The 12,237-nt window shown below is 37.4% G+C and overlaps 1 protein-coding gene across 2 annotated transcripts in view; it reads left to right on the forward strand.

Moving 5' to 3' along the window:
- UCHL5 (ubiquitin C-terminal hydrolase L5) overlaps positions 1-12,237 on the forward strand; it is a 46,535-nt gene that overhangs the window by 1,195 nt on the left and 33,103 nt on the right. For both annotated transcript variants that reach the window (XM_024738203.1, XM_024738204.1), the window contains exons 2-3: positions 5,474-5,537; positions 7,222-7,327. In XM_024738203.1, the coding sequence (XP_024593971.1) occupies positions 5,474-5,537; positions 7,222-7,327 (170 nt within the window). The remainder of the gene's footprint in view (positions 1-5,473; positions 5,538-7,221; positions 7,328-12,237) is intronic.

The following is a 12,237-nucleotide window of genomic DNA, read 5'->3' on the forward strand; positions in this document are numbered from 1 at the left end:
ACAGTAGTGGTGGTAAAGTATATGACTTAGGGAACAGCTGGGAAAGTGACTAAAACATAATGTAACAGACTTCAGGAGTATTTCAATCCGAAGCTGAAAAGAAACTGAGGCCAGATTGTGTGCCATGTTGTGTAGTATGGATTGCCCTGTAGTCCCTGGGGACTTAACTGTCAAAGATATTTCAAGGCTGAAATGATATTTTTATAATTTAAAAAGATTTACTACTGGTAGTGTGCAGGGTAGATTGGCGTGAAGTAAGAGAAGCTAGAAGCCTCTTAAAATGGTCAGAATTTGAGATGATTGGTTCCACACATAAAGTAGTGATTTGGAGAGGAGGAGGTCGATTCAATAATTTTTGCTATATTTAAATCCACAGGACTGTTAACTACTGGGATGTAGGGAAAAAGAGGTGACAATGACTCTAGTTTCTAGCTTGGGAGACTGGTGAAGTACAAGAGAAGAGTAGGCTTGATGGACAAGAAAGTGGGTTCAGCTTTGGACATACACTGAGTTTGAGATGTCTGCAGGTTTTAAGCCATAAACTTTACCTTCAAAACCTTAACCATTATGACATCTTAGAGTTAACCTTAAGAAATGTTGTATCAGGCAAATTTGTTTATTTTAAAATTAGTCCATTCTGTTAACAGCTTTTGCTCCAATTTCGTACGTGCAGAAAACTTGGAATTGAAAATGATTTAAATAAAAGCATGCATAAGAGCCTGCCATGGAACTGCACCTTCTGTACCTGCACAAATGAAAACTGAAGCTATAGTTATTAGACTGGTTTAATTAGCAGAAGAAGAACTTTGCAAAAAGTTAAATGATGGTAGTTGTATATCACCATCAGATGCTTCAAAGAGACTGAGTTTATTCCAGTCATTTTCTTTTTTCCTCATTCAATTCATGGATTTAAAAAACCTTTAGGGGCTTCCCTGGTGGCGCAGTGGTTGAGAGTCCGATGCAGGGGACACGGGTTCGTGCCCCGGTCCAGGAAGATCCCACATGCCGCAGAGTGGCTGGGCCCGTGAGCCGTGGCTGGTGACCCTGAGCGTCCGGAGCCTGTGTTCCCCAACGGGAGAGGCCACAACAGTGAGAGGCCCGCGTACTGCAAAAAAAAAAAAAAAACCTTTGGAAATTTATTCTTTCAAAAGTGAAACATCTTATTGTATTATGAATGCTATTGTAGATTTAAGTTTCTTCATTGAAGGGGAAATTATTTGTGAGTTCAGTGAATATATTAAATAAAATTTTTGGTGGAATATAACGTCATGGTAAAACAAAGTTCTTATTAAATTAAGAAACTGTTGGAGTAGAGATATACTTTTAATTGATACAATGCATACATAATTCATAAATGCAGCAAAGCAAACTAGGATAGTCTACTAATTAAAAATAGAGGCTGTATATTTCTGCTTCCAGCCAAGATAGAGTAACAGGGACTAGATTTACTACAACAAATCGGTGACCTCAGCTTTCCCTTCAAGAAACTAGAAGAAGATGAGTAAATTAAACCTAAAGTAAGCAGATAAAAGGAAGTAATAGAGATCAGAGTTGAAATTAGTAAAACAGAAAAGAGAAAAATAGTGGAGAAAGTCAATGAAACCAAAAGCTGGTTTCTCAAAGATCAATAAAATGCATAAACCTGTAGTCAGACTGATCAGAAGAAAGAGAGGAGACAAATGACCAATATCAGGAATAAGAGAGATGACATCACTACAGATTCTACAGATTTTTAAAAAAAATTAAATAGTTATTTTTTGGCTGGATTGGGTCTTCTTTGCTGCGTGTGGGCTTTCTCTAGTTGCGGCGAGCGGGGGCTACTCTTTGTTGCAGTGCACAGGCTTCTCATTGCAGTGGCTTCTCTTGTTGTAGAGAACAGGCTCTGGACGTGAGGCCTTCAGTAGTTGTGGCACATGGGCTCAGTAGTTGTGGCTCATGGGCTCTAGATCATAGGCTCAGTAGTTGTGGCTCACGGGCTTAGTTGCTCCGTGGCACGTGGGATCTTCCCGGACCAGGGATCGAACCCATGTCCCCTGCGTTGGCAGGCGGATTCTTAACCACTGCACCACCAGGGAAGTCCCAGATTCTACAGATATTAAAAGGATAAGTGAATATTTTAATATTTATGCAAATAAATTTGACAACTTGGATGACATGTCCAAATGCCTTTAAAGACACAAATTACCAAAGTTCACTCAAGAGGTAATAAATAAACAGTATAGCCTTATATGTAGGCTATAAAAATACTCCCCAAGAGTATTTTTCTTGGGGAGAAAGACTCCAGGTATATTGTTAAGAAAATTATTTTTAGAATTGGTTTTTGAATAGACTGTTTTATGGAGCCACCAGTACTATAATACAAATGTGTTAGTCAAGATATAAATATTTTAAAACATTTCAATTTAAAAATTTATTTAATTTCCTATTAAGTAAAATCAATTTAATAAAAGCAGTGTTCTGGTTTGAATGACAGATTATTTGGTCATCCTATTTAAGACCCAGTTCAACTATTTTTAAATTATTTATTTATTTATTTAATTTTTTTGGCCGCACGGCATGTGGGTTCTTAATTCCCTGACTAGGGTTCAAACCCGAGCCCCTTGCATTGGAAGCAGGGAGTCTTAACCACTGGACTGCCAGGGACGTCCCCCAGTTTAACTATACATTAAAGTTTTTTATGATCTGCAAGGATAGTTGGCTACCTCTTAACTTCCATAACGCATCCCGTGTACCTTTTATATGCAAAATATGCAGACTGCACAGTCTTTGAGTTATATGAGCTTATTTCCTACTAGGTTGAAGTTCTTAAGCATTGTTAAAATAGTTTATTATTTCCTGTCCTTGTTAGGGCCTAATACCATGCTTGGCACATACTTTCAACCTGCGGTTGGTTGAATCCGCGGACCCAGAACCCGTTGGATACAGAGGGCTGAATGTATTTGTTAAATACCAGTGAATCATTAACTTTTTAAAGGCTACCCCCCACCCCACTCAACTTTTTACTAAAATATATTAGAGGAATCAGCATGGTGATTCTTTGTGTTTGGTATTTGAGAACGTATACCTCACAAGAATTGTGTGGATTGGATGAAGCAGGTAGTATTCTTGTTTTAAACATGAGGAAAGTGAGTCTCAAAGACGTGTTCTCACTCAAGGTAAAGAACTTAAAGGCAGTGCTAGAATTACAACCCAGTTCTCTTGAATCATTGCTTATTTCTCTTTCCATTATACCATGCATTATTTGAAATTGAATGTACATAGGGGGATTATTAGAATTGAATGTATATAAGGAGATAGATGCTAACAGTTAAGTACTATATTTTCCTTACACAGAGATATGTATGTGTCTAACATAAGGTTATTTAAACAGTGTCACCACTTGAAATTATACCTTTGCAAAAGATTTTGGGGCTCTTTTAATTCAGTGACTTTTGTTGTGTTTTTGTATGATATGTGCAATGTTTTAACGTTTGGCCTTTTTACAGTTGATTTCCAATAGCATAACCAGTGTTAAGTGCATTAGTGTTCTTTTGTGCCCTTTCTTGATAACACATATAAATATAGGTTCACACTTAAACAAGCTTTTTTTCCCAACATAATGTATGTGGACGTCTAGCAACCTGTTCTAGACATTCAGGTTGTTTCTAGTTCTTCTCTACTACAAATAATGAAGTAACTCTCCTGGTACCTGTATCTTTAATGCTTGGGTGGGAGCTAATAGATATTTGCTGAGCAGAGCAAATTGAGGTACTGAATGGTATGAATGCCCAAAGTCACATAGTTGGTTGGTCCAGTATTTTTTTTTTTTAAACTACAGATTTTTGCATGTGATCTAAAGGCTTCTCCAGCACTCACTTGAAAATAATCTGGAACAATAGAAAGTGCCCAGACTTTGGAACCAGACATGGGTTTTAATTAACTTTTTGGCATATATTAGTTGTAGTGAATTTAGATAAGACACCTAACATCCCTAAGCCTCTTCCATATAATACTTTCCTTGCAGGGATTAGAGAAAATGCATTCAGAGCACTTTACACATTGTAGTTACTGGTAAATACGGCTGTTTTTTTCTGTTGTGATCATAATGCTACCTGACATTTTGCCGAGGCATTGTATTAAATGTATCTCATGCATAATAAATTACCTTATGAGATAGTAAGTTATCTCATTTATTTCTCACAACAGCTCTATGAGTATGGGGAACAGAGAGGTTCAGTGGTCATATAGCCGGTAAATGGAGGAGCCGTGGTTCAAACCTTGGCAGTTTGGAGGCCAGGCTCTTAACCAGTACACCATTACCACCATATGAACTACTAGAGCACAGTTCCCGACCTTGGTACTCTTGCCTTGCCTTGCAGGGATTAGACACTTTGGGCCTGATAATTCATTTTGTCTTGACACTTTGGGGCAGATAATTCTCTGTTGTCAGGGGCTATTCTGTGTAATGTAGGATGTTCAGTATCTCTGGCCTCTACCTACTAGATGCTACCTCCCCGCCCTCCAAGTGACAGTAGGGACAGTAAAAATGTCTTCAGACATTTTGAGATGTTCCCTGGCGGGGGTCGGGGGTGCAGAGGCATAAAAAACATCATCCTGGTTGAGAACCACTGTTGTAGAAGAAGAACATATTTGGGGGACTCTGATGTGGTTGATATTAAATTAAATTTTTAAAGTATAGAAATGGAATTTAGGAAAAGGGTCAGAACTAAATAGTGTTCTGAAATTCACTGTTAAGTGGTAGCTATTTATTACCACTTTATTTTTTTATTTATTTTATTATTTATTTTTGGCTGCGTTGGGTCTTTGTTGCTGTGCGTGGGCTTTCTCTAGTTGCAGCGAGCGGGGGCTACTCTTTGTTGTGGTGCACGGGCTTCTCATTGAGGTGGCTTCTCTTGTTGCGGAGCACGGGCTCTAGGCACGCAGGCTTCAGTAGTTGTGGCTCGTGGGCTCTATAGCGCAGGCTCAGTAGTTGTGGCACACGAGCTTAGTTGTTCTGCAGCATGTGGGATCTTCCCGGACCAGGGCTCGAACCCGTGTCCCCTGCATTGGCAGGCGGATTCTCAGCCACTGTGCCACCAGGGATGCCCCTATTACCACTTTAAAAATAAAGTGTACAGTAAGGATAAAAGGGGGCTGCGGGCAGAGCTGTGGAAACATAGCAGCTGAGTGAAGGGAGTGGATGAAGAGGAGCCAGAGATTGAGAGAGACTGAGAAGGAGCCATGGGGTGGTGTCCAGTGAAAATAAATCTTGAAACTTTTTAAAGTTGTCAAAGGAATATATTCCCACTGTAATGATTAGGAAATAGTAAAGGTAGGACTAGGATTTGACTGTGAGCTTTATCAGTTTTACCATTTTAATTTGTCATGTCTTATCGCCCCCAAATGTGCTTTTCTTTCAGTTAATATTTTATTTAGTGGCGAAGGAAAAAAAATGAGTTATTTTGTCTTCCGAAGAAATAATTTCTTATTTCAGGTTGCCGAGGAGCCCAAGTAGAAGAAATATGGAGTTTAGAGCCTGAGAATTTTGAAAAATTAAAGTAAGTATGTTTTTACTTATGTTAAAAGTAATATGTCTATACTTAAGCAAACTTTCATGAGTTTATTTTACTTGGGTTACCTTAGGCTGAACACATTATCTCCTTTAAGATTTTTTTCAACTGTGTGAGGTAGGTATTATTCCCATTTTATAACCAAGAACCTGAGGCTCATAGATAAGTAATTTGCAAGGTATTCAAAACTAAGTCTCTGTAATTCCATATCAACAAAGTACTGATAGGTTGATTTTTTTACAACTTTCACTTATAGATCAATACTGTTAGAACATGGAACGCATTTTAACATAAAACACATGAATAATAGGCCAGTCTACAAAACTGTATTTGACAGATAATGTATATTAATAGTAATTCAAAACTTAAAAAAAAAATTAATTTATTTTTGGCTGTGTTGGGTCTTCATGCTGCACGCAGGCTTTCTCTAGTTGCGGCGAGCAGGGGCCACCCTTCGTTGCGGTACGTGGGCTTCTTATTGCGGTGGCTTCTCTTGTTGCAGAGCACGGGCTCTAGGTGCGTGGGTTCAGTAGTTGTGGCTCATGGGCTCTAGAGCGCAGGCTCAGTAGTTGTGGCGCACGGACTTAGTTGCTCCGCGGCATGTGGGATCTTCCCGGACCAGGGCTCCAACCCGTGTCCCCTGCATTGGCAGGTGGACTCTCAACCACTGCGCCACCAGGGAAGTCCCAGAACTTTTTTTTATACATTATTACATTGCTTCTTGGGGAGGTACAGTTCAGATTCCAAATATTGATGCCAGGAAGTACCTTCCTCTTACTCTGTCCTGATTTCTCTGGGCCTCTCCTTAACCCCCAACCTCCAAGCATTGACTCTGGATTGCAAATGGAGGGCTAGGGAGTTTTCACTGTGGGGAGCATTCTTAGGTCCTGGAATGGGGACTGTAGGGATATGTTTTTTATAGTAAGGAGACAGTTCCCTCCCCCCTATCTTCTTCTTCCCCACAAAGAGAGCAGTCATTTTAGATGGAATAAGAGAGAAATTCTGGCTGGATGATCAGGGAAGGTTAATTAAAGATGCATCATTTGACCTGTCTTTAAGGGATAGGAAAGATTTTTGTTGCATGGAAGGCAGTGGTGAAAGATAGACTGGAGAGAATCCTAAAGTGGTGATTTAACAGTTTGTGGGCAACAACCGTTTCTTTGGGGAGGTGATGATTTCATTATGTGTGAGATGCAACATCCAGTCATACTGTAGTGTGACGGTTGCTCATGCATCCAATAATTATATGGAGGTGACGTCCTATATTTCTCAGTATTTATGCTAGCAGCCATTTATCTGTAAACATCCTATGTGAACTTTATTGATGTATATCAGAATGCAGTCTAGGGTTAACAGCTTCTTCTAGTTTTGCTATGTTCTTTCTGTTTTTAAGTGAGGTAATATAAGGTAGAATTGAATAATGCACAGATTAGAGATTATTCCTTTCATTATAATTCCATTTTAATTGATGTATTTTTTTTAAGTTTTGTTAGCCGTGTCTTGGGCAACATTCTAGTAACTATGAACAGCAATAGAAATCTTTAAAAAATGTCTCAAATTTACTTCCTTTGCATTGTATTTGTTAAGTAAATGACCAAAACTTAACATATTGACAGTGTGTTAAAAGAAGCAAGGTTTGGTGTCACTAATTTGTATTATTTTTGTTTTGTAGGCCAGTTCATGGGTTGATTTTTCTTTTCAAGTGGCAGCCAGGAGAAGAACCAGCAGGCTCTGTGGTTCAGGACTCCAGACTTGACACGATATTTTTTGCCAAGCAGGTATGGTCCTTGGATACTGTGGAGTCTCAAGAGCAACCCTCTTACAAACAGGACTCTTCCACCTGTGTCTCTAGTGTCGCAGTTCTCAAACTTCTCAGTCCTAGGACTCCTTCACGTTCTTAAAAATTATTGAGATCCCCAAAGACCTTCTGTTTATATGGGTTATATTTATTAGTATTTATCATTTAGACATTAAAACTGAGACATGTAAAATATTTATTAATTGCTTTAAAAGTAACAATAAATTCATTACATGTTAATGATAATGTATTTTTTAAATGAAGCATAAATATCTTTACCAAAGCAAAAGAGTAGTGAGATGAGTGCATTATTTTACATTTTTGTAAGTATCTTTAATATCTGGCTTAATATTAAGCACACAGCGGATTCTCCTATCAGCTTCTTTATTCAGTCTGTTGCAATGTTTTCATTTTGTTTTGTTTTTGGTTGAAGTATATGATTTATTCTCACACATATGTGTAGTTGGAGAGGGAGAAGTATTTTAATTTCTTTTCCAGGAAATTATGGATATTCTTTGATATTATATCAAAACTCCAGAAATGTTCCTCTCCTAAAGATTGGTTGCAGTGTGAAATCTGAGATCATATTAATGAACTTTGTACTTTGATATATAAAAATCCTTTGGTTTATCTTGCTCTTCAAAAGGATCTTTTACTCTTGGAGGATCTTATAACATTGTGCATTGGTCATTTTGAAAATTCACCGACTTAGGCAGATTTTCTAAATGTTGACACATGATTATATATGTTATCAACAAGTCACATTTGTTAATATCAGCATCTGTATCATTAGAAGAATTGATAAGTATCCTGAAACTTTTAAACTCACAGTGGTGGATCTATGGATCTGAATCTTACAAAATTCTAATTTTCACTTGAGAATTCAAATTTTATGAAGGACAACAAATACTATCGGATGTTTTCCTTGAAGTGATAGACTCATTTTACTCATTTTCAAGAAAATATCTGCCAGATACTGTCTGAACAGCCGTATTTGTCTGCTGTATGTCCTTGCAAGTAAAAAATGATATTCCAAGAAAAAAGCAGCCAACTTAGCTGACAGTTCAAACAATTGCACTAATAATGCCTTTCATGGAATCAACTGGCATGTTTTGGTTTGCAGCTGAAGTGCTTTATTTGTACCACCTGTTTCACTCAACCACTTGTACTCTGAGGTCAAAATATAATAAAAATTTTACTGCTTTATCAAAGACATTCTTCACTAAAACTGGTTTTTGTTTTGTTAATTTTTTAAATTAAGCACGTGTGTCAGTGAAACAGTTTAATGCCACTGCCTAGGTATATGCTAAAATACCCTCGATTGCTGTTGTGCTACAGTGTAAATAAGAAAGCAGGGGGAAAAAGCAAAAACCGTTTTGGAATTATTATGGGAACAATTTTGAGCTCACAAACCCCTTGAAAAGGGTCTTAGGAATTCCCAGGGGTACATGGACCCCACTTTGAGAACTGCTGTTCTGGAGTATACAGTGAAATGTTTAACCAGCGTTATTAGATGCCTCCATATTTTGGAGTCCATTGTTTGGAAAAGCTGAAAAAGAGAATGATGAAAGGGGTTTGATTAATGTATAAAATCTAAGCTAAATATGATCGCATTTGTTTGAAAATTGCACTTATTTCTGAGACTCAAAAAATTGCTTAAGATAATCTCATTAACCTTTAGGAAGGTGGAAACAATAAAACTGCTAATTCTCATTACTGCCCTTTAAATCAAACGTTTACTATTCCACTTAGTAACTTGTTTTTCCTTTTTCTCTTATTTTATTACTTCTTTCCATTTTCCCCCCCAACTTTTAAAAATTGAGTGTTTTTAGAGAAATTAGAGTTTTTTTGCTTTACTTCAAGGTTTTGGAAAACATTATTTTATCATTGTGTACTTAAATTATCTTAAGTTACAGAAATATATAGTGATGAGTGAATATCCCTGTGCTCCCACACCCATGTCTACTAACCCCTTCTAACAGTTTGACTCATTCATTTAATCAACGAGTAGTTGTTGAGCACCTCCTTTGTGCTGGGCATTGTTTTAGGTCCTAGGGATGTAATGGTGGATAAGGCAGGCATGTGTCTTCTTACTGGTAACAACTATCACCATAGCAGTACCAACAACAGCCTACATTTACGATGTTTGTTGTGTGCCAGATATTGTGCTTTAGATATATTATTTATTTGACCCTTGCAACGGCCCTATGAGGTGTTACCCTCATTTCACAGATGAAGAAATTGAGGCCTAGGAAAATTAACTTACTTGCCTGAGGTCACACAGCTAGTGCATGGTGGATCCAGAATTTAAACCTAGGTCTAAAGCCCAGGTTGGTGGTTCCACCTGCCATACTGCCTCCCACATTTTCTATTCACTTGTTAACACATTCTTATTATCTTTTTTTTTTCTGAGGTTGGACTGTTGTGCAAAATATTTTGCATCTTTCTTCACTTAATGATAAAAGTTTGACTTTCAGTGCACATAACAGTATTAGCTAACATATTGAAGGCTTATCAGGTACTTTTATATGTATTATTTTTTAGTATTAATTTATTTGTAGTAACTGATCCTCACAATGACCCTATGTGGTTTTACAGGTTCCTCGTCATTTCACAGATGTGGAAACTGAGTCCCAGAGAGGTTAAGAAACTTGCCCAAGTTATGTAGCTAGTCAGTGGGAGAGCTGGGTGCAAGCCCAGGCACTGTTGCCTTGAAGTCCACACTCTTAACCATATCACAACACCACCTCTTTTAAAAGTATTCTTAGTATAAGCGTCCTATAATTTATTTAACTAAATTTCTTAATGATAAACATTTTGAGATTCTAATTATTTCTCTAACACAAATAATCCATTTATAAATTTTAATATTTATCATTGTACTATAATAATTATAATCACTGCTTGTGATTTTCAAAATCTAGGTAGTAGAGAAAAAGTAGGGGACAGATAGTTTGGTCCTTCAGGTGATTTTTCTCCTTTTAAAGACATTTTTTTTATGGTATATAAGAATCTATACCCATGATATAAAATGTAAGCATTATAAATGTACAATGTAGAAAATAAAAGTCCATTATAATCCCTGCTCCAGAGATAACCACTTAAAACAGTTTATATTTTTCAAGGTTTTTTCCATATATATTTGTGTGTGTATTTAATTATATTTCTTCCTTACTAAATTGTAAACCCAGGAGTTTTCATGTATAATCCCTGACACATAGTAGGTATCTGATAAATGTAGAGAGAATATTACAGTTAAAGAACACTAGGATTCACTAAGACACTAACAATGACTGACTTACAGAGGTCTAGGTATTTTTAAGGTATAAGAAAGTACTCTACAAAGAAAAAAAATGATACTGGAGTATGAATTTATAATTTCTAGAGTCTCTTGATACTTTTCTAGTTCTGTATTACATTTCTACCTTACTATAATTTAATGTTTTATTTGTATTACATTATTCCTGCCATGTTTATTAATATGCCAGACTAGTAATTTCCCAATTATATTGTATTTTTTTATACTATATTATGCCAACAGTTTCTATTAAACTGATCAGTAATTCAACAATAATATCTATCAGTCTTTTTAGTGTATGCCTCCTATGAACCTGTGCTAGAAATTTTATAGTATATATTACATAAATATATAATCCTTGGTTCTAGGCTTCAAGAGCTTATAGTAAAGATTTCCAATCCAGGGTCTCTGGACTCTGAGGAATCTTTTCAGATATTTAAAACATTTAATTAAAATTATATTTATTTGTGATAATGTCATACAGATTAACTAAATACATAGTTTTGGTATTTATGGATGGAATTGCATCATTTTAGAGAGGTAATACTGCCTGTCTTATGCTAATCATATGCTCTAATTGGAAGTGTGCATATGTGTGGATCATTGATTAACAAAATATCTAGAAAAGGTGTCTTCTGGTAGTTACAATTTGTGTATAAGGATCCAGGAATGACCCTTTTGGTAATGCTTCTATGCAAAACATTGTTGTCTTGTTACTGTTTCACTGATGAGAAAGCTAAGGTCTGTCTGACTTTTTGATTTAGGTCATTGGTACTAGGTTTGTGTGACTCCACCTGTTCAGTCTTTCAGGAAAGAATGATTGAGTGTCTGCAATGTGTCAGACACTGTGCCAGGTGCTTGGGGAATGATAAACAGTCAGGAGCCCTCTCCTCAAGGGTGTTTAGAGCTTAGTGGAGGAGATTGGTATTAATCAGTGAAATACAAAATTACAGTGGCAATAAGTGCTGCATGGAGTGAAATGAGAACCGTATTGTGAAGTTCAAAAATAATCTATTAAGACTACCCTCCCTTCGGACACCAACTACAGAGTCTTGGGTACCACAAACCACCCTGACTTCTGATACTTGCAAGTTTGGGGAGTACCCAAGACCACCCTCAGGTTCTGTAATTTGTTAGAAAAACTCATAGACCTCACCAAAATCTGCTATAGTCACATAGTTCGTTACAGTGAAAGGACACAGATTAAATTCAGCCAAGGGAAGAGACACGCAGGGCGGAGTGCAGGAAAGCTGCGCGTGGTCTTCGCCCAGGGGAGTCAAAGCCAGCGCTGTAACTTGAGTGACAGTGATGTGTGAGTGTGCAGAGTGCTGCCACTCAGGCCATCTCAGCCGATTCTTGGTATCGAGTTTTTATTGGCCCTCAGTCTCCAGTCATCCTGGAGACTGAGATGATACCATCGACCCAGAACCCACCCTAAGTCACACCGTGAGACTATCTGCGTGGCCCACAGCCCCCAGGTAAACGAAGACACTTTTGTGAGGAGGCATGGCTTCTCAAGAGCTTAGAGATCACTTCCTAGGAGCCAAGGGCAAAGGTCAGGCCTCTCTTAGGGCAAGACTAGATTCTTCACT

Source organism: Neophocaena asiaeorientalis, unplaced genomic scaffold, assembly GCF_003031525.2.
Source record: "Neophocaena asiaeorientalis asiaeorientalis breed wild unplaced genomic scaffold, Neophocaena_asiaeorientalis_V1.1 scaffold25, whole genome shotgun sequence".
NCBI classification, from domain to species: domain Eukaryota; kingdom Metazoa; phylum Chordata; class Mammalia; order Artiodactyla; family Phocoenidae; genus Neophocaena; species Neophocaena asiaeorientalis.